Below are 22,339 nucleotides of genomic sequence, written 5' to 3' on the forward strand. Positions count from 1 at the left end.
GCGCAGACGGTGTTTAGAAAGGATAGATTGCATGCAACTGGTGGTGGCATGTTTGTTGCTGTTAGTAGTAGTTCATCCTGTACTAAAATAGAAGTGGATAGTTCCTGTGAATTATTATGGGTGGATGTTATACCCAATGTAGTGTTGGCTCAAGAGCGCTGCAACCGCCGGGCACCTCCCTGGGTCACGCGCCGCCGATCGCTTCCCGTGACCAGCTGTCCTCCGACATGGAACTCTTGCCCGCTCCGGACCAGATGTTGTCTTCGCCCGTCGGGTGCCCCGACGCAATGGAGGTCGACCCTTCGGCCCCTCCTGTCTCTTTACGGGCGCATACACTGCATGTTGATGTGCACCCTGGACTAGGTTTTCAGGCGTTTCCTAGCTCCCCTCGGACCAAATGGCCGGGTGCGGGTGGCACAGCCTCGCCTGTTGTTAGGCTCCCCACCTCGTCGCATACGTCAACATGGGGTCCTCTCCAGGCGGGCGGAAGCCTTATAACACAACCGTACGCCGATTTGCGGGGGAGGAATGTGGTGTCACCGCCAGACACCACATTTGCTGGGTGGTAGCCTTTAAATCGGCCGCGGTCCATTAGTATACGTCGGACCCGCGTGTCGCCACTGTCAGTGATAGCAGACCGAGCGCCCCCACACGGCAGGTCTAGAGAGACGTACTGGCACTCGCACCAGTTGTACAGCCGACGTTCATAGCAATGGTTCACTGACAAATACGCTCTCATTTGCCGAGACGCTAGTTAGCATAGCCTTCAGCTACATTTGCTACGACCTAGCAAGGTGCCGTATTCAATTGATATTTATTATGTGAAGCATGTATCATCAAGAGAGATGTTCTACAATTATGGATTAAAGTTAAGTATTACAAGAATTTCGTAGTTTATTGCAATTCTCAACACATTGTCCTGTTCCAGACCTCACGCCGGTCTGCGTGTATTTAGACGCGTGCATTTCGGCCTCCTGTAGCGACACGGTGTTGGCTCTTGAGCCAACACTACACCCAACATCCAAGCTAGGTTAATAATTGGCTCCTTTTACTGACCTCCCGACTCAATAGCATTAGTGGCAGAACAACTGAGAGAAAATCTGGAATACATTTCACATAAATTTCCTCAGCATGTTATACTCTTAGCTGGAGATTTCAATTTACCAGATATAGACTGGGACACTCAGATGTTTAGGGTGGGTGGTAGGGACGGAGCATCGAGTGACATTATACTGAGTGCACTATCCGAAAATTACCTCGAGCAATTAAACAGAGAACCAACTCGTGGAGATAACATCTTGGACCTACTGATAAAAAAAACAGACCCAAACTTTTCGACTCTCTAAGTGCAGAACAGGGAATCAGTGATCATAAGGCTGTTGCAGCATCCCTGAATATGGAAGTAAATAGGAATATAAAAAAATGGGTGAAGGTTTATCTGTTTAGCAAGAGTAATAAGAGGCAGATTTCAGACTACCTTACAGATCAAAATGAAAATTTCTGTTCCGACACTGGCAATGTTGAGTGTTTATGGAAAAAGTTCAAGGCAATCATAAAATGCGTTTTAGACAGGTACGTGCTGAGTAAAACTGTGAGGGACAGGAAAAACCCACCGTGGTTCAATGACAAAGTTAGGAAACTACTACGAAAGCAAAGAGAGCTGCACTGCAAATTTAAACGCAGCCAAAACCTCTCAGACAAACAGAAGCTAAACGATGTCAAAGTTAGCGCAAGGAGGGCTATGCATGAAGCGTTCAGTGAATTTGAAAGTAAAATTCTATGTACCAACTTGACAGAAAATCCTAGGAAGTTCTGGTCTTACATTAAATCAGTAAGTGGATTGAAACAGCATATCCAGACACTCTGGGATGATAATGATAGTGAAACAGAGGATGACATGCGTAAAGCTGAAGTACTAAACACCTTTTTCCAAAGCTGTTTCACAGAGGAAGACCACACTGCAGTTCCTTCTCTAAATTCTTGCACGAATGAAAACATGGCTGACATCGAAATAAGTGTCCAAGGAATAGAAAAGCAACTGAAATCACTCAACAGAGGAAAGTCCACCGGACCTGACGGGATACCAATTCGATTCTACACAGGGTACGCGAAAGAACTTGCCCCCCGTTTTAACAGCCATGTACCGGAAGTCTCTAGAGGAATGGAAGGTTCCAAATGATTGGAAAAGAGCACAGGTAGTTCCAATTTTCAAGAAGGGTCGTCGAGTAGGTGCGCAAAACTATAGGCCTATATCTCTGACATCCATCTGTTGTAGAATTTTAGAACATGTTTTTTGCTCGCGTATCATGTCATTTCTGGAAACCCAGAATCTACTCTGTAGGAATCAACATGGATTCTGGAAACAGCGATCGTGTGAGACCGAACTTGCTTTATTTGTTCATGAGGCCCAGAAAATATTAGATACAGGCTCTCAGGTAGATGCCATTTTCCTTGACTTTCGGAAGTCGTTAGATACAGTTCCGCACTGTCACCTGATAAACAAAGTAAGAGCCTACGGAATATCAGACCAGCTGTGTGGCTGAATTGAAGAATTTTTAGCAAACAGAACACGGCATGTTGTTCTCAATGGAGAGACATCTACGTATGTTAAAGTAACCTCTGGCGTGCCACAGGGGAGTGTTATGGGACCATTGCTTTTCACAATATATATAAATGACCTAGTAGATAGTGTCGGAAGTTCCATGCGGCTTTTCGTGGATGAAGCTGTAGTATACAGAAAAGTTGCAGCATTAGAAAATTGCAGCAAAATGCAGGAAGATCTGCAGCGGATAGGTACTTGGTGCAGGGAGTGGCAACTGACCCTTAACATAGATAAATGTAATGTATTGTGAATACATAGAAAGAAGGATCCTTTATTGTATGATTATATGATAGCGGAACAAACACTGGTAGCAGTTACTTCTGTAAAATATCTCGGAGTATGCATACGGAACGATTTGAAGTGGAATGATCATATAAAATTAATTGTTGGTAAGGCGGGTGCCAGGTTGAGATTCATTGGGAGAGTCCTTAGAAAATGTAGTCCATCAACAAAGGAGGTGGCTTACAATACTTGAGTATTGCTCATCAGTGTGGGATCCGTACCAGGTCGGGTTGATGGAGGAGATAGAGAAGATCCAAAGAAGTGCGGCACGTTTCGTCACAGGGTTATTTAGTAAGCATGATAGCGTTACAGAGATGTTCAGCAAACTCAAGTGGCAGATTCTGCAAGAGAGGCGCTCTTCATCACGGTGTAGCTTGCTGTCCAGGTTTCGAGAGGGTGCGTTCCTGGATGAGGTATCGAATATATTGCTTCCTCCTACTTATACCTCCCAAGGAGATCATGAATGTAAAATTTGAGAGATTCGAGCGTGCACAGAGGCTTTCCAGCAGTCGTTCTTCCCGCAAACCATACGCGACTGGAACAGGAATGGGAGGTAATGACAGTGGCACGTAAAGTGCCCTCCGCCACACACCATTGGGTGGCTTGCAGAGTGTAAATGTAGGTGTAGAAAAGAAATGTTATATGCATACTGAATTCCTGACTCTAGAACGTTACTAAAACAGTACATATTTATAAGGTTGAGGGAGCAAATGAAGAGCAGGCACATTCTGCTTGCTTCACATATAAGAAAGCAATCTCCACATTTGAACATCTTCATCTACTGTGTCTTCGCTGACCCAAAATCTTGGGAGACTTCCCTTCTTAATTCCTAAAGAGAGTTTTTGGTTTTGAAAGTCAGTTTCTTCTTCCCCTAGTTTATTTATACTTTTGAACAATATTTAATTTGAAACAATCTGTCTTTTTGACATGGATGGAACAAATGTAGAATGATAAACATGGTTGAAAAGATTCAGTTTCAGTATGGTATGATTGCAACATGTAACTTAAGCAACTGTCTTGGAAGAATTCATAACACACAGCTGTGTGATGATATATTTTTTTGTGGTTGGTTTCAGTCTTATAAGGAAACATCACTGACTTGACCTCATATTTTAGGAGAAAAACACGCACTAGAAAGGTATCAGCCCCAGCGTATGATCCCTCCAAACAATTTGGGCCATAATTCTGACAATATGCAGTTATGACCTGCCGAAAATTCAGTTTTTAAACATCCATGTGACAGTTTTTAAACATGCATGTGCGCAGGTTGTCACTTACTCCATCCCAATACAGGAGCTTAATGGCCGAGCACAAAGTACTATAAAGTAGAGTGAGTAAGAGATTTGTGGAATAGTATTTTGACATTGGCAACATGCTTTTGTTGTTGTGTCAAAATGAGCAGTTTCTAACCTGTATTTGATGCCAGAGGTCGTTTTGCTTTGAACATTTTGATGTTGCAGTTCACAAATGCTGTGAAAATGGGTGAAATGAATGAGTGTGTCATTAAAGAAGTTGTGTAGCATTAAGTAATTATTAATATTGCTGTTATGCGTTATTTTCTTTGGTCATTAAAGTTAGCACTGTTACCGGGAAGTACCTTTGCAGGAGGTGCTCTGTTCTTTAGTGTGATTGGCATGACTGAATTGTAAAGAAAAGATGATTAGTTTCATTCCATAATACTTCTCCAGTTGCTTAGGTTTATTCATTTTGATTTTGAGGCAAATATAAAGGTGCAGAATAACATTAATACATGAACATTTTTAGAATATAATGGATCATATACATGTGTGAGGTTGACATATTATGTACTAGTCATATTGCATAGTACTTTTCACATAGAATGTGTTCTCAAACAAGATTTCAAAACATGTTAGGTAGATGTGTTCACCTTTCCCCTCCTCTTCCCCTGGCTGCAACATTCTGGAATAACAGGGCTCTGGTTGTCATGTTGCTGTACAGTATTTCTCACTGAGGCTTTAGGCAAATGCAGTGGGGTGGAGCAATTGACAAATAACCAATGCATGTGAAAGTTTAAAAGTTGCACTTTCAGAAGGCCATAACTGTGTTCTGTCCGTACTTTTGGCCAAATTTTTGCATGTGATCAATTGCTGGGGGTGATGTCTTGCAATTGTCCTTTGTTCTCCTTTAAATATGAGGTCAAGTTGGGGATGTTCCCTTCTTAGGCTGTCATAACACCTCGTAAGCAAGAAAAAAAATTAGAAAACATTTCAAACTATTTAAATGTTTGATGGAAGTCACTGAGTGTTCTCATTATCAGACACTGGATGAGTACAGAGTGTGTAATTTGTGCTCCATATTAAACAAAAGCTAGTTTTGCATGGACTGCTTTGAATCACTCTCCTTCAGAATTGATGCACTGCTCCCAACACTGTTTCCACTTCCAGAAGCAGTCTTGGTATGTCTTTTGCTGGATCGCATGCAGCACCATCTGCGAATTTTCTTCTATCTCGTCTATCATCGCAAATCTTTATCCTTTCAATACCTCAACATCATAACCATAGACCCTCGTCTCATCACCAATTATGATTCTCTTAAGGAACACCTCGTTCTCATTTGTGTGATCGAGAAGCTCTTCACAGATTACGAGGCAATGATTGTTCTGGTCTTGAATTGCAAGCCATGGGACAAACTTGGCAGCAACATAATGCATTCCAAGATACTGTGTCAGGATTTCATGACATGATCCAACTGAAATGTTATATTCTTCTGCAATCTCTCAGTCAGGCAGTTCTTGATTGGCACATGCAATTTCATTTCGTTCCTGACTTTAGCATCATTGGTAGACACTGAATAGCATCGTGGACAAGGGTCATCTTTAACTTCTGTCCGGCCATTTTTAAATTGTGTAAACCATTTCTAGCACCTAGTATGGCTTAAACATTCATCACCATGCTTCCTGCTTCATTTGGTGTGTGTATGTAAAGGTTTTCTTGAGTGTCAAACAAAATTTTATGCAGACATGTTGCTCTTTCTAACTCTGCTGTCTTGAAATTCGCAAACTGTATGATACAATGTTCTACTCAATACAGCACTGGGCAATAACTAACAGACATACAACAGTGAAACTTCCATTAGTTACACATTAAACACAGGGGTGTACTAGGATGCCAACCACATTTTGCCCCAACGCACCATTGGAATGAAATTACGAATATTTTGGAATTTTTTGAATAGACCTCATATGTGGACTCTGCAAAATGTGTTGCAAATAAAGATAGTAGTAAAGGAGTAATAAAGTGGAATATTATGCTTGATGCACCAGTTTTTCTGCTTGAACAGCAAAAATGTAGTACACAATAAACTTTTTTCCTTTCATCATTTGGTGGGGAGTGTTTTGAAAATGTTTGATATTACTCATAGAGTTTGTTGGAAGTCACTAGGTGCTCTCATTCTCCAATACTGGCTCAATAAAGATTACAGTTCTTAATGAGCAGATTATGGGAACAGTGTAAGTTTCTAAATTCGGTTAGCAACTGTATGTAATACTGAAAATCAAAGTTTTGGTGCTTCTGGAAGATGTTAGATGTGCAACCTGCAACTGGCACTGGGTGACTGGTGTCTAAGGTTAGCCATTTAATTACATAGATTCCATAACCCATTGTATATTGTATTTTATTGGTCCTGTTGTCTGTGGAAACATCTTATGCGTAAGAAATTGGACAAGTCAGTTTATAAGTATACAGGTGAAAGTGATTTCTGTGCATACTTACTTAAAATTAAAATAATACACTTAATATGTTAAGTATTTACATAGCACACTTCATAAATTAAAATATTCTTCAGTTGAGTGAAAGCAGTGATGTTGTAAATATGACTTTAAAGGTTTCCCAAAGATTTTGACCTCAGTAATTGATTTTATGTTATCAGGAAGTTTGTTATTAAGTTTAACTCCGATGTGGAAAGTGCAGTTTTGGCACAAGGATTGTTGATTTAAGTCATAAGTAAGTTTTTGTTTTGTATGGTAAAGTAATCATGTTCTTTTCTTTTCTTTTCCTTTCTTTCCTTTCCTTTCCTTTTCAATCTGCAGTCCTTACTCAATACATTTATTTTATAAAATATAAGAGTTTCCTCAATGGAGGTACATGTTAAAGGAGGAATACCAGAGATCTTAAATAGAGGTTTACATGAGTCTCGAAGTTTGCATCCAAACCTGATTCTAATAGCCCTGTTTTGTAGTCTGAAAGTGCTGATAGCTGATTTAGATTTCCCCAGAAACTGACCCATAGTTAAGGTGAGAATGAAAGAAGGCATGATATGCATTCATTACTATTTCCTCACTACAACAGGTTTGGTTAGCAAAGGAGGTAGCATGTTTTGCTCTATTTTTGCATTAAGGTATTCAATTTGTTTATTCCACTTTATATTGCTTTGCGGCCATATTCCTAATAAATTGGTTTCCGTACTGTTACCAGTTGGTTCATCATTGATAAAGATAAAATATCATTGTTTGGAGCATTGTGGAATTTTAGTGCAATAGATTGTTTACTATTTATTACAAGGTGATTGTTCTATGCCCAGATGCTAAGTCTTTTGCAACAGTGTTTACTGATTGCTGTAATTCTTCTTTACTTTCCCCTTGTAGAAGAATTGTTGTGTCACCTGCAAATATGATAGTATTATGTGCATTCACATTTAAGTTTAGATCATTTATGTTCAGAAGTAAAAGAAAGGGTTTCATTATTGATTCTTGGGGTACACCATATTTAATTGCTTTATAGTCTGAAAAGTGTTGAAAGATAGTTTTTTAAGTTGATCTTTGTGCACTTGATGCGTGCTGCTTGCTTACGATTGTGCAGGAAGAAACTGATCTAGTTGTTGGACAGACTTCGAATACTGTATTTTTCAAACCTTGACAGCAAATCTTATGATCCAACATGTCCAATGCTTTTGATTGGTCAATAAATGCTCCTGTTGATTCCTGTATCTTTTCTCCTGAGCTCGTAAACTCCTTGATGTTGCCTATCTTCGCGTGGACTACTCAGTTTGTATATTTTACTAATTTTTTTTATAGTTCCACACAACTTCTTCCTCTTTTCTCGATTGATCTGTGTTCAGTTTTTGAAGGCCTATCCACTGTACCAACTTATAACTAAATCTGAGGGGGGTGTGATGGGGAGGTTCCCTTGTTAGTACGTAACTGATGCACTCATAAATGGCAGTTGCTGTTGGTCTCTTGATTATTAGCACTTCAGTCATGTAGAAGAAGTCAGTTTATGGAATAGAATGTACATGTTTTGTTTGTGTATTTGGATGCATAATAATTATTTACATATTACGAAATAGTAGTGTGGCTTAAATATAACAGAAAGAAACATATTCATCCTTGATATTATTCAAGTTACTAATGAAATGTCTTAAGTTTTATGGCAAGGTAAATGTCTTTGTCTTCTATAGTATACATAGTACTAATCTTTAATTTAAAAAATTGTCTGCAGGAGGATCTGATGGTAAAGATTTCAGCTTAGAAGTAAAATTGGCTTTGTTATCTGTCATACGTATTATATATGTGGCAAATGATCAGAGGTTAATTTGGCTGCATATTGAACATCTTCTGAGACACTGAAGAGTAATTAGATTAATTTGTGGCTCTAGAATTACAACTGTGTCCATCACTACTTTTTCTGTTGATTTTTTAATTTTTTTTTGATTATAAATTTACATATTGTGAAAGTTTGTTTTGAAAAGACACCTACAAGATAAATTTGTCTCAGTGTTCTTCTAGTCAAGTTGTGCCACAAACTTCTCTTCTCCCCAATCCTATTCAATACCTCCTCATTAGTTATATGATCTACCCATCTAATCTTCAGCATTCTTCTGTAGCACCACATTTCGAAAGCTTCTATTCTCTTCTTGTCCAAACTAGTTATCGCCCATGTTTTACTTCCATACACGGCTACACTCCATACAATTACTTTCAGAAACAACTTCCTGGCACTTAAATCTATACTCGATGTTAACAAATTTCTCTTCTTCAGAAACACTTTCCTTGCCATTGCCAGTCTACATTTTATATCCTCTCTACTTCGACCATCATCAGTTATTTTGCTCCCTAAATAGCAAAACTCCTTTACTACTTCAAGTGTCTCATTTCCTAATCTAATTCCCCCAGCATCACCCGACTTAATTTGATTACATTCCATTATCCTCATTTTGCTTTTGTTAATGTCCATCTTATATTCTCCTTTCAAGACACTGTCCATTCCATGCAACTGCTCTTCCAAGTCCTTCGCTGTCCCTGACAGAATTACAGTGTCATCGGCAAATCTCAAAGTCTTTATTTATTCTCCGTCTATTTTAATACCTACTCCGAATTTTTCTTTTGTTTCCTTTATTGCTACAACCCTGTCTCACTCCCTTCCCAACCACTGCTTCCCTTTCATGTCCCTCGACTCTTATAACTGCCATCTGGTTTCTGTACAAATTGTAAATAGCCTTTCACTCCCTGTATTTTACCCCTTCTACCTTCAGAATTTGAAAGAGAGTATTCCATCCAACATTGTCAAAAGCTTTCTCTAAGTCTACAAATGCTAGAAACATAGGTTTGGCTTTCGTTAATCTAGCTTCTAAGATAAGTCGTAGGGTCTGTATTGCCTCACGTGTTCCAATATTTCTACAGAATCCAAACTGATCTTCCCCGAGGTCGGCTTCTACCAGTTTTTCTATTTCTCTGTAAAGAATTCGCGTTAGTATTTTGCATCTGTGACATATTAAACTGATTGTTCGGTAATTTTCACATCTGTCAACACCTGCTTTCTTTGGCATTGGAATTATTATGTTCTTCTTGAAGTCTGAGGGTATTTCGCCTGTCTCATACATCTTGCTCACCAGTTTTGTCATGACTGGCTCTCCCAAGGACGTCAGTAGTTCTAATGGAATGTTGTCTACTCCTGGGGACTTGTTTTGGCTTAGATCTTTCAGTGCTCTGTCAAACTCTTCACGAAGTATCATGTTTCCCATTTCATCTTCATCTGCATCCTCTTCCATTTTCATATTGTCCTCAAGTACATCACCCTTGTATAGACCCTCTGTATACTTCTTCCACCTTTCTGCTTTCCCTTCTTTGCTTCGAACTGGGTTTCCATCTCAGCTCTTGGTGGTTCTCTTTTCTCCAAAAGTCTCTTTAATTTTCCTGTAGGCAGTATCTATCTTATCCGTAGTGAGATAAGCGTCTACATCTTTACATTTGTTCTCTAGCCATCCCAGCTTAGTCGTTTTGCACTTCCTGTCGATGTCATTTTTGAGATGCTTGTATTCCTTTTTGCCTGCTTCATTTATTGCATTTTTATATTTTTCTCCTTTCATCAATTAAATTCAATATTTCTTCTGTTACCCAAGGGTTTCTACTAGCTCTCGTCTTTTTTCCTATTTGATCCTCTGCTGCCTTCACTATTTCATCCCTCAAAGCTACCCATTCTTCTTCTACTGTATTTCTTTCCCCCATTCTTGTCAATTGTTCCCTTATGCTCTCCCTGAAACTCTGTACAACCTCTGGTTCTTTCAGTTTATCTCCTTAAATTCCCACCTTTTTGCAGTTTCTTCAGTTTTAATCTACAATTCATAACCAATAGATTGTGGTCAGAGTCCACATCTGCTCCTGGAAATGTCTTACAATTTAAAATCTGGTTCCTAAATCTCTGTCTTACCATTATATAACCTATCTGAAACCTGTCAGTGTGTTGCATGTGTACTGTTTTTTGCATTTTGCAATTTTTCCATTTGATAAAGGCCACATATCTAAAATTGCAGTATTGGTTAGCGCAAGTAAATGATTTTACAGTCAAAAGTTGATCATGATATCACATACATTAAATAAATTAGCATCTTATTTTAAACTTACTGTATTATGCCTACCGATATCATTCCCTGATTATGATTAAGCCTTAAGTATTATACTAGTTTGTTCATCACTTGTATAATTCTTACTTTTATCAAACCTGTTTAATTCGATTCTTGTTGTTGTTGTTGTTGTGGTCTTCAGTCCAGAGACCGGTTTGATGCAGTCTCCATGCTACTCTATCCTGTGCAACGTTCTTCATCTCCCAGTACCTACTGCAACCTACATGCTTCTGTATCTGCTTAGTGTATTCATCTCTTGGTCTCCCTCTACGATTTTTACCCTCTACACTGCCCTCCAATACAAAACTGGTGATCCCTTGATGCCTCAGAATATGTCCTACCAAGCGATCCCTTCTTGTAGTCAAGTTGTGCCACAAATTCCTCTTCTCCCCAGTTCTATTCAATACCTCCTCATTAGTTATGTGATCTACCCATTTAATCTTCAACATTCTTCTGTAGCACCACATTTCAAAAGCTTCTATTCTCTTCTTGTCTAAACTATTTACTCCCGGTTTCACTTTCTTACATGGCTACACTCCATACAAATACTTTCAGAAACGACTTCCTGACACTTAAATCTATACTCGATGTTAACAAATTTCTCTTCTTCAAAAATGCTTTTCTTGCCATTGCCAGTCTACATTTTATATCCTCTCTACTTCGACCATCATGTCAAGAAAAGAGTAATAGTTTCTTTGAACAATTTTAATCAACATTTTTGGAACAATGATTAAAAATTTTTAAAAAACTTTTCTTTTTATAATTCAGTCTTGATCACACCTTGTATGCTACAAGAACATAGGTGACCGGTTGCGGTCATATTACCTGACCGTCATTAGACCTGTAATTAAACTTAGAAAGTAATAGAAACCTTACTTGATTGACAATAAGATATGACAAAATGTTGATAAGGATAAAATACAATAAGACTTGTTATACCCATGGCATCCTTCGCAGATGATAGGTGGAGCACTCTTCTGAACTGCTGTGGTGTCAACTGGTGCCAGCAAGAGATGGGCATGCGCTTAAATATGAAGATGCTCCACCTACCTCTTCTCCCTCTACCTCACGTCAACCAGTCAGTGTAAAACGGGTTCACATAATCGTCAAAATGTAGAAAAGCAAAGTACAATAATAACATGCAAATAGTTATGTATAAAATATCTCTTTACAACCATGGAACTACTTAAATATTGTATAAAATGTCAATTAAAAGCTTAAAATAACTGTACAGATTATGTATACTCAGTGTGCCCTCTATGGGCTAAGGCTGTACTACCACAATGGTTTCAAAGTCAGCGATGTTGTGAAGGTCTTTGGCATTGCGGCATCATATCGATATGTGAGTTGTGACTCGACTGCAAGTATACACCTATGCTAGAGTCAGTCTGTCTGTCTTATATTAACTTTATTTGGCACTGGAGATATATGTAATAATGGAATGATCAGCTGCAGAGTGGTATGATATTACATACATTTTTTAAAATGTCATAAAACTGATTTATTAAAAATGGAGTTATATTTCATAATATTATTATTGTACTTTGTTTTTCTACGTTTTGACGATTATGTGAACCCGTTTTACACTGATTGGTTGACATGAGGTAGAGGGAGAAGAGGTAGGTGGAGCTTCTTCGTATTTAAGAGTATGCCCGTCACTTGCTGGCACCAGTTGACATCACAGCAGCTGAGAAGAGTGCTCCACATACCATCTTCGAAGGAATCCATGGGTATAACAGGTCTTATTGTATTTTATCCTTATAAGCATTTTGTCATTTTTTATCGTCAGTCTAGTAAGGTTCCTATTACTTTCTAAATTAAATTACAGGTCTGATTATGGTCATGTGAAATGACCGAAACCGGTCACCTATGTTCTTGTAGCATACGTGGTGTGATCAAGACTGAATTTTAAAAAGAAAAATTTATTAATAGTTTCTTTGTTTTGTTGTTTTGAATCATACTTAGGAAAATAAGTCCCTGAGTCTGTTATGGCTCTGTTCAGTGCTTGGTGTTTTAGTGGATGAGTACTGTAATCATATGAAAGTTCCTGAGAAATTAAAACCGTGAACTGGGCTGGGACTTAAACCTGGGATCTATATGTTTTGTGGGCTATACTGTCTGTGTTATCAAAGCCAAAATCATGACCCACCAAATTCCCCACAATATCCTTTCTTCCAGGAGTGCCAGTCCTCAAAATTATGCAGAACAACTTCTGAGTGGTTTTGTAGGTAGGAGAAAAGATACTGGTCAAAGTAAAGTTGTGAGGTCGGGTTGTAAGTTGTGCTTCGATAGCTCAGTTGATAGAGCACTTTCTAATGAAAAGTAATGGTCACAGGTTTGAGTCACGATCTCCTCACAGTTTTAAGCTGACAGGAAGCTTCAAATCAGCACACACTCCACTGCAGAGGGAAAATTGCTCCTGGAAGTGTAGTCATCCCTCGTGCAGTTTATAAACCACATTGGGGCTATCTTTTGATAGAGGAGTGATGTAAAGAAAGTGTAGAATCACTACTTATTCCATCTTCCAAGACATGCTCATTATTGCTCTGTGTATTTCTTCAGTTTGAACTGTAATTACTAAGATGCCACTATGTGTATAATATAGAATTATCTTCAAAGGAGCAAAGTCTTTGGGTTATTATTTGTAGACAAATAAAATTTTTACTTTTTTAAAAATTTTATTTTATTTGCAAGAGATCAAGTATGAATCACGTGCATTATCCATGTAGTGTAATATGTAAAGTAAATAGGTAGGTTAGCAGATAAAATCACAAACCTAAGTTTCCCTTTTTTTGCTTTAGCACTCCCCTCTCTTTACTGGAGGCAGAAGCTGTGGATATAGGCAATGGAACTGGATCACGACCAGCACGATCCAATCCAATGAACATGCCCATTTCAACTGGAGGAACTCGACCTATAGTACCAGTGTTAATTGAATCAGGATCAAGTAGTATGTTTATTATTCCTAATTTTTTATCTAACTTTGTAAAGTAGCTATTATTCCTTTAGACATGTTGTGTAACATGTACTATATTACATCACTCTGCCTGACACTGACACTTGTCAGAAAGAAAATAATAATAATAAAAATAATATAATAAATGAAATGAAAAGTGTTGGTTTTTCTATTTTACTATAATCAGTGACTAGACTATGGTATTTAACTGCCATCACTGTGCAATAAAGAATAAACATAATAATGTCCTTGGAATGAAACTTTTCATTTGGTTTTTATGGATCGCTTGAAATAACTTGAGACATAACTGATATTCTGTTCTCGGAATTGTACGTTTTTTGAAAATATAAAAGACATGAGCTACTTTTTTTTTTTGTTCCTCTAGGCAGGGATAAAATTTACTTTGCCATCTTACAGTTTTAAATTAAAATAAGCTGAATGTCACACATGAGACTATTGCTTACAGTTTTTTCTTATGTTTTGTGTATCTTATAGTGTTAATGTGAGGATGATGATACTGGCTCATTGTGCGTACTTTAACTTCTATAAAGACTTTGATTTTTGGGTAATACAAATAAAGTAAATCATCTATTTTTTTCCACGTTAGTGAGCAATAAGAATGATACATAATGTTTACAAACACAATATTCACAGGAAATTCTATATACTGTTCTTAAGGTCGTGAACAAGTTTTCTGCAGCAAGGAATAAGGAACTAGTGTAAATTCAAAAGAAAGTTAAACTTACCTTATAGGCCAATCACGAAGATACCTGCCCAATTAGCTGCATATGTTAGCATGGTGTTTCAGGGATTCCTGCAGGTTTACTGCTCCCTGACTGAATCCTCCCGGCAGTTTAACATTGAAGGCTAGTGTTCCCGGCAGACTGTATGTGGTTTGTCACATCTGACAAGGTGAATACTGGGCTAGTATCCAAGACCCACCTCAGTTACACAATTCTCAAGCATTTAGAAATTGTCCACACATTTCCATATGGGTAACACTACACACAAACAGCTGGTGTGCATATGTTCCCCCAAGGGCAGTAATGGGCTGGTGACATGAAGTGTTCCTGGCCAACCCTTCAGTTAACCTTGCAAATTCTGGTGTAACCATGCCGACCTGCATAGATGTGAGACAAAAGCAAACGAGAGGAGGGGGGCCTGGAAAAGCAAAGCAAATCACAAAAATAATACAGAATCAAGTTAGCAAATAGATGGGTTTCCTGCTAATTTATTTCCATTTATTATGTGTTTAAGCACAAATATAATATAATAATTTAATGATAATTAATTGTTAATATTGTGTACTGAATTAGTTCCTGACATCTACTTGTCTTGTCAGTGTACTCACTCACGTTTTTCAGAATTCACCTTCATGATGGAATCTATTGAAATATGTGGATTTTTGTTCAACTTTTTAATTTTTTCTGCAATTCCAGTGTGATAAAGCTCCTCTGTAGTTTAGTGTAATACTTAGTAAAGTGCAGCCTGACCTTTTTTTAATAAACTGGTTATAAATGAAAGAATGAGTTACTAGGAGACTATGAAATTTTGCTGAATTATTGCTTGTTTCTCTTCATCATAGTTTGTTCAGTTGTTTTATTCTTTTCTTGGACAAACAAAGGTTGATGCTTCCAGTAAATTTATTTTTGTACGATGTTTGATTCGAGTTCCCGTTTTCTTATGTGTATAACATATAATTTACAAAACATTTTAGATGTAACAGAAAATAAAAAATATACTATAATTTCATATCTATTTATGGATTTCTGAAAAGTTGCATAGGCTTATGTATTCAGCCAGACAAAAACTTAAAAAATATATACATAAATATATATTAATGTACAGTCTATAAATTATTTAAAATTCAAGTAAAACATCTGTACCTGTTACATTTATACTCCACTCAACAAGCTATCATATATAGTGTCAGCATTAATGCTTCCACCCCTCCCACATCCATCCTCACCAGTATTTTTCCATTTCATTCATTGATGGTACAAAGATAAAAAGTTGGTAGAGCATCTTTAGATATACCTTTAATTTTCTGTATTATTGCTGTTTACCAAAATGTGGAAGAAGTCTTTCAGTGCGTGTGTGTGACAATTTATTCTATCATTTCATACTACTGTTCTTATATGGTGGAAAGTTGTGAGTTATAACTGCAACATCTTGAAGTATTCTATAATGTTGTGAAATAAGTTTTCTTACCTGAAGTTGTTACTACTGATATAATTAACTTGAAATTTTAACTCAGTCACTGTATTGCAGGTAGTTATGAGCAGTCACCAAGATTAATGGAAGTGTATGGTGGAGATGGTGTGGATTCAGATGGTTCTGCAGGTCCTGGTGAAATACAATTAAGAGAAGATCTAGCAGATGCCATGATGGAAAGCCCTGGAGTAGCTATTCGAGACACAGGTAATTTTCAACTTAATTTAATATAATGTATCTTAAGTAAATAGACTGGTGTAGGCTAGTTCTGTAGCACCTGTTGCTGTTCAAGAATTTTTATTTTTAATTTTTAAATTAAGTTGTTTCTTGGAATCATTCTGGATTCAGTAGACTATTGTTGTAGTGTTTATTGAAGTAACTGCCTTCTTTGGTAAATGGCATTACTGAGCAAGAACTAGCCAGAGACAGGTTTACTAAATGTCAAGTGTTCCAAATTTCTACAGTCATGTGCATCATGTAATTAAAATAGATTCAGAAATGTATTCTGTTATTGTTTTGTAATGCGTAGTACAACTAAATAGTTTAGTCATTATAAATTTTCTAGATTGAAAATTGTGTTTTCCATTATTAACAACAATTTAGAAACACCTGCCTCTGGCTTTTTCTTTGTTCAAAGGAAGAAGAATGGTCGTTGGAAACAGAAGCAGCCCCATAGGCAAGAGATGTTCAATTCCCGTCGAAAAAATTGTGAACCCTGTGGGAACAGTTATAACAGTGTCCGTGCCTTCGGATGAGGAAGGAACCACCATGGTGTCATATAAATCAGTGAGGAACGTGAATAACAGTGGCTCTGAGGAAGAAAATATCATGCATTGGCCAACAATAGTGAAGCCTAATGTTCATGAAGTAGGCGCTTGCATTAATGATGCAGTTGTTGCTGTGGGTAATATGACTACGGACAGGGTTAACTGCAAGAAAAGTAAACAAGAGAATCTTTCATGTGCATCTACTGAGAAAAATTGTTTGCAAATGAGAGTACATCTGTCTGATAAAACATGTTTGGAAAATGAATTGTTGATGAGAGATGTGGTTAAGTCAACAAATAACAAAAAATCAAAGTTGAAACAAGAATCTACAAAACAAGAAAGAAACCTTATAGCTGGTAGTCAAAAAAAGGAAAAAAATCACAAGCGAATAAACTTAGATAGTATCACAGAAAGACAAATGAACACTGATAGCATGGATTTTAATATGAAATCAAAGAAAAATTGTGTGATGGATTCTCATACTACATCAAAATATTGTAATGAAGAATGTAGTCAAACTATTGAGATGTTGGAAGTTACAGATACTGACAGTCCTGCCTTGGAGAATGTAAAAACAAACATTGTTGCTAAAAAAGAAAATGAGACCTCTGATGCAAGGAAAAAAAATTCAGAGACAACTCAAAATAGACTGGCAACTGAAGAAGTTAATGATTCATATCTTGCACCTGTAAAGCAAGAAGATATTTTGGTACAGAGCAGTAAAGAGGAATATTTTTGTAACTTAAAATCACAGATACAGCTTGAAAACAAGTCCACACTTCCAAGTTTAGATTTAAGAAATTCAAGTTTTGGTGATATTCACAGTTCTGTTTCTACATTCAAAACAGAATTCAGCAGCAGTGTTGGGCCTTCTGCTGCCAAAGTAGGTTCTCGTAAAAGCCAGACTGATTCCACAAAGACAGAAACTGAGTCTCAGGTGTTAAATCTGGAGGACAGAAATATTTCAACTAATAAAACTGTGGAAGTTCCTTCTCCAAAGTTATGGAGCAAAATTGTAGCTACACCTCCCAAAGATAAGCAATACTGTCAGCCAGGTAAATCAGATAGTTCAGGCTCGTCTACAAAATTAGAAAACAGTGACAGCACTACAGGGGAAGCAGTTTCTTTAAAAGCAGAAAAATGTGATTTCACAAATAGTTCACCACCACCTCAAAAGAGTTGGTCCCCAGTTTCTAATGTCAAAGAAATAAATACTGAAATTCTAACTCCAGATGGAATTACACAGAAGCAACTGGTATCCAATAACTCACACTTTGAAGATATTTCTGATCATACCTTCAAGAAGAAAGTTGTCACAACTTCTTTATCTCTTATTGACACTTCAGAATCTATAGATGATAGTATCACACTAAGAGATGATTACAATGATTGTGTAAAAGAGCCATCAGGGCTGGTCCCAGATAATTTGGAAAAAACACTCTTTCCCCATAAGATTGATTCCCAGGTTGAATCAGTGTCAGAGAGTGTAATTTTTAATGACGATGAAGTGGGAAGTGATACTGGAAATACTTCTTCACAGTCAATAAAGAAAAGTCGCCGGTCTAAGAAAAAGAGAAGATAACTGAAGGAAAAGTAATAATGAAAAATTCTATTATAGTGTCTGACTTCGATCTTGAGGTTGTGAAAGCTAAACTTGCAGTTAGCCAAATCTGAACTGAGATTACATTAGTCAGATAAGTACAGTGCCTAGGCAATAATGTCAGTTTAGTTGATAGATTTTTATTATTATTTATTTGTTGCTATGTACTTGCAAGTGCTTGTACATTAAACAATGATATATTATGTGGCTGTTCACTTGACAAAGAATGTGTGAGTTTATTCATGATGACTGTTGTATCTAATACAATACTCATTTGTAAAATAATTGTTTTTGCAGACAATGCAGAGTAGTTAGTCACTATATTTATTTTAATGTAGAAATATGTTTCACTATCACTCATTGCAGTATTATTGCCATATTTATTTACAGGCAGCTCTATGAAATATTTACTTTAAAAGTAACGTCTTGTTTGACATCTTGACAAAAAAAATTATTTTTATTCGAGCTTCACTAAGTGAACTTTAATAATGTTACTTTTACTTTGCTGAATTTGATTTCATTAGTTGAATCAGTTTGTTGGATTTTATTCCATATTTGTGATATTACATTATTGTTATGTGCTAGTATATAATGGATTTAGGAAATTTATTACTGTACAACAAGAAGATTCTGATATCTAAATCTCTCTGTCTATGTGACAAACCAACAAAATCTGTGATCATGTAAGTTCATGATATTCAGTAAGAGAAGTATGCATGTGTGTGTGCTCTTAAACTGTTATCTTGTATAAGATGTGTTCATTGTATCATCTATGATATAAGTGGTGAATCTTATTTTCTTTGTCGTCTTAAACATGCCCATAGTCAGTAAGAGATTAATTTAGTTTGGAACCTACAGGATAATGCCTAAAATTTCTACTTGCACTCTGAGCAAGTCATCCAAAAGTTTTGTGTGCCAAAATTTTTTATTCCTGAGTAATATACATGAGAGAGATTCAAGCACATTTGGTAAGCACTGAAACTTGTGATACATGACAGGAAATGGAGAAAATAATATCATGAGGAAACATAGTTGTAGCAGTTTCATAATTACATAATTGTGTACTATTGTAATACTGACATGCAGCAGTATAGAGGGTACAAAATTTTTGTACTCTTCACTGGAGTATGTGCTGTGTGACAAGTCCCGACTGCTGAATTAGCTATCAGGATTTTGATGTACATATGTTGCCTGTGGGCAGTTCTTTTCCAAACAATTCAGTCAAGTTTGCCTCATGGGTAGTGCAAGCTTCTCGTTTTTATAGTGAAAGCTCCAACTTTTAGATTGTACATGTGGCTGTTTAGATGGTCCATGAAAGACGGTGTTCAAGTTTGAGTCCCAGGCTGGACACAATTTTCTTGCAACTGTGTAACAAGATGTTATTGATGTACAGAAATTTATGAAAGCATGAACTGATGGGTCAGAAATAAATTTTATCATTGCTGTAGTCTGTCACAAGAATCTCATTAATATTACAGTACAAAAACATATTTTTATAGGTCCCCATATTTCAACAGATAAAAGAATTTTTGAAGTGTGTGGACAGTTTTCACTTCTGGACATATTTCTTGATGTATATTTAGAGTCATTCATATTCTTAGTGGCTGGAACATGCACAATTATTGTGTGAAATGCTCTCTAATGTGCAATGCAAAAGACATTGTTGAAGTTCTGGTTTTAGTATTTCTTATATATTCATTCTTCGATGAATGAGTGAAGCTACAGCACCAAAAATTAGCTAAAATTGCACTAGTTTCTAGGATATTCTGCCCATGAGCAGAACTGGATGAACTATGCTTATGATATCATTTTCATTATCTTCAACTTAGATAAACATCTTTTGCATCTCTCTCCATATCTCACTGGGATGTTGCTGGTTTAAAGCCACCTAATTAAACTTTGCCTTTTTATTTTTGGAAAAAAATAAAGAGCAGTTAGTTTTTGCCTATAGTCTTTTATAGGGAACTGGAACCTACAGTAAGTAGGAAATCAAGTAATTATAAAATCAAAAGCCTGTCTGCAACTGTGTGGCCCCAAACGTAATGAACACATTTGAGAATTCTTATTACAGGGTCAGATTTTTTTCCTAAACTAATAATAATGTTTACCAAAATAAACTAAACAAGATTAAAAAGGAGAAAATGGTAAAAATGTAAGGTAAAATATCACAGAAAGTACAAATGAATGTTAAAAGTAGAACAGCAGAAAATGGGAGCCTGTGAAGTGTAGGAAATGCAACCAAAAGGAAATAAATAGTAATAATAATAATAATAATAATAATAATAATAACAGTAACACTAGATAGAAGTAGTGCTGAGCTGCAAACAGGCTTGTAGAAACAGCTGACGAACAGCTACTCTTGGACAAAGTCAGTTTAGAGTGGTAGAATGCAGCTCTGGCAGTCATCAGTGGTTGTGTGTGTGTGTGTGTGTGTGAGAGAGAGAGAGAGAGAGAGAGAGAGAGAGAGAGAGAGAGAGAGAGAGAGAGAGAGCACTATGAAGGATGTTGTCCAGAAGCTTAGCTGTTAGTCACCCTTTTCGGCATCTCAGTCTGCCGCTCATTGCGCCTTCTATTTGGTGTGTAATGATGTATATTAACATGCGTAACTTTATTCCAGCGAAACAAACTAACATATAGTTGTACTGCTGGTTGCTGGTGTCCAAATGGCACAATGCTTCAGCGATTGATCCTGTCACTATCATCAGGTGCACCGATGAACTTACTTCCTGGTAACTTGAGGGCAGTGGGAGGGGAAAGGATCAAGCATACTCATGTCACCACCACCATCCACCCCTCCCACTCATTGTTTCATCTGTTGTCCCCTACAAGAGGTGCACTGATATATCAACTCCTGTAGTATGTAGCATTTCATAGTGCTGGTACACTGGCTTGCTTCTGGGACCAGTTGGCACACAGAGCAATGGGCAGGCACCCTGAGCCACCAAGTAGTCATTTCATCAGCATGCCTGATGATGACAACAGAGTTGCTCATAAAAGTATTGTGCCCTTTGTACACTTAACAACCAGCAGAACACCCATATATTATTTCAATATAAAGTCCACTGGGAGAAGCTGAACAATCACATATTCCAGCCTTGATTTTCCAGTGATTGAATATTAAAATTATTAGAGTGTAGGTGTATGTTCTGTGTGAGATATCAAAAGTATTGGAAGATCCAGATAACACCAGAGAACAGAGTCAATATGTTACATAAAACATTTAGGCATTAATAACATACATACAGTTGCAGAGTTAGTTGGAGAAACAGGCAACCATCCATGCATTAAAGTTCAAATGCGTCCTGTAGGCAAGTTTTTTTTGGGACGAAAGCAATTAAAATTGCCCTGTTTTAATGTTTAACATGATATGTCAAAACACAGCATATTCCTGGGAAATTCACAGTTAACAGTAGTAGCATAGAAAAAAATGTAGCCAAATAAACAATTTTGTGCATATCTCATTAGTTTTTTGTAACAGTAGATTTTTCAATATTATGCACTGTCTTAAGTTATAAAAATTCTTTATTTTTATTTGCTGTGGATTGACAAAACAATAATGTCGGTTCTTACACAGTATCTTTATTGACCAGTCACAGTTAAACTAGTTTTACACATTGCTGTTACTGTTTCTGAAATAAAATGTCTTCGTGAAATAGCCAGTACTGAAAATCAGTCAATTACATTCTTTCATACCACAGGCATTCACATAAATTCTTCAAAGTTTGTGGTAGATATGTGTAGTGAAGTAAAAGTAGGGTTTGAATCTTTCCAGTCTTAACAGCCCTGGTAGTAGATAAAAAAGATGATGATTGTGTCATAAAAAATCATCCGCTTCTTCCAACCAGTTTCCATCAGCTCAAATAAATACCTGTTTACTGTCTTTTTATTCAGTCCCTTCTCTTATTCACCAGTATTTCTAGTATCAAGGAGACCCAACCAGAAGATATCTGGAATGGGTGCAACGATCACTCTATCAGACCCTTGTAAGCAGCTGACCTCACGTTTTCATAGATATGTGTAGCATAGTTCCCAGTAAAACACTTCCTTCCTCATTCTGAGTT

The 22,339-nt window shown here is 37.0% G+C and overlaps 1 protein-coding gene across 2 annotated transcripts in view; it reads left to right on the forward strand.

The window, feature by feature from the left end:
- Positions 1–18,493, forward strand: part of LOC126473360 (breast carcinoma-amplified sequence 3 homolog) — a 116,687-nt gene extending 98,194 nt beyond the window's left edge. For both annotated transcript variants that reach the window (XM_050100368.1, XM_050100367.1), the window contains exons 10-12: positions 13,543–13,691; positions 15,969–16,118; positions 16,549–18,493. In XM_050100368.1, the coding sequence (XP_049956325.1) occupies positions 13,543–13,691; positions 15,969–16,118; positions 16,549–18,260 (2,011 nt within the window). In that variant the 3' untranslated portion in view covers positions 18,261–18,493. The remainder of the gene's footprint in view (positions 1–13,542; positions 13,692–15,968; positions 16,119–16,548) is intronic.
- The last annotated feature ends 3,846 nt before the right edge of the window (positions 18,494–22,339 follow it).

This window comes from Schistocerca serialis, chromosome 4, assembly GCF_023864345.2.
Source record: "Schistocerca serialis cubense isolate TAMUIC-IGC-003099 chromosome 4, iqSchSeri2.2, whole genome shotgun sequence".
NCBI lineage: Eukaryota > Metazoa > Arthropoda > Insecta > Orthoptera > Acrididae > Schistocerca > Schistocerca serialis.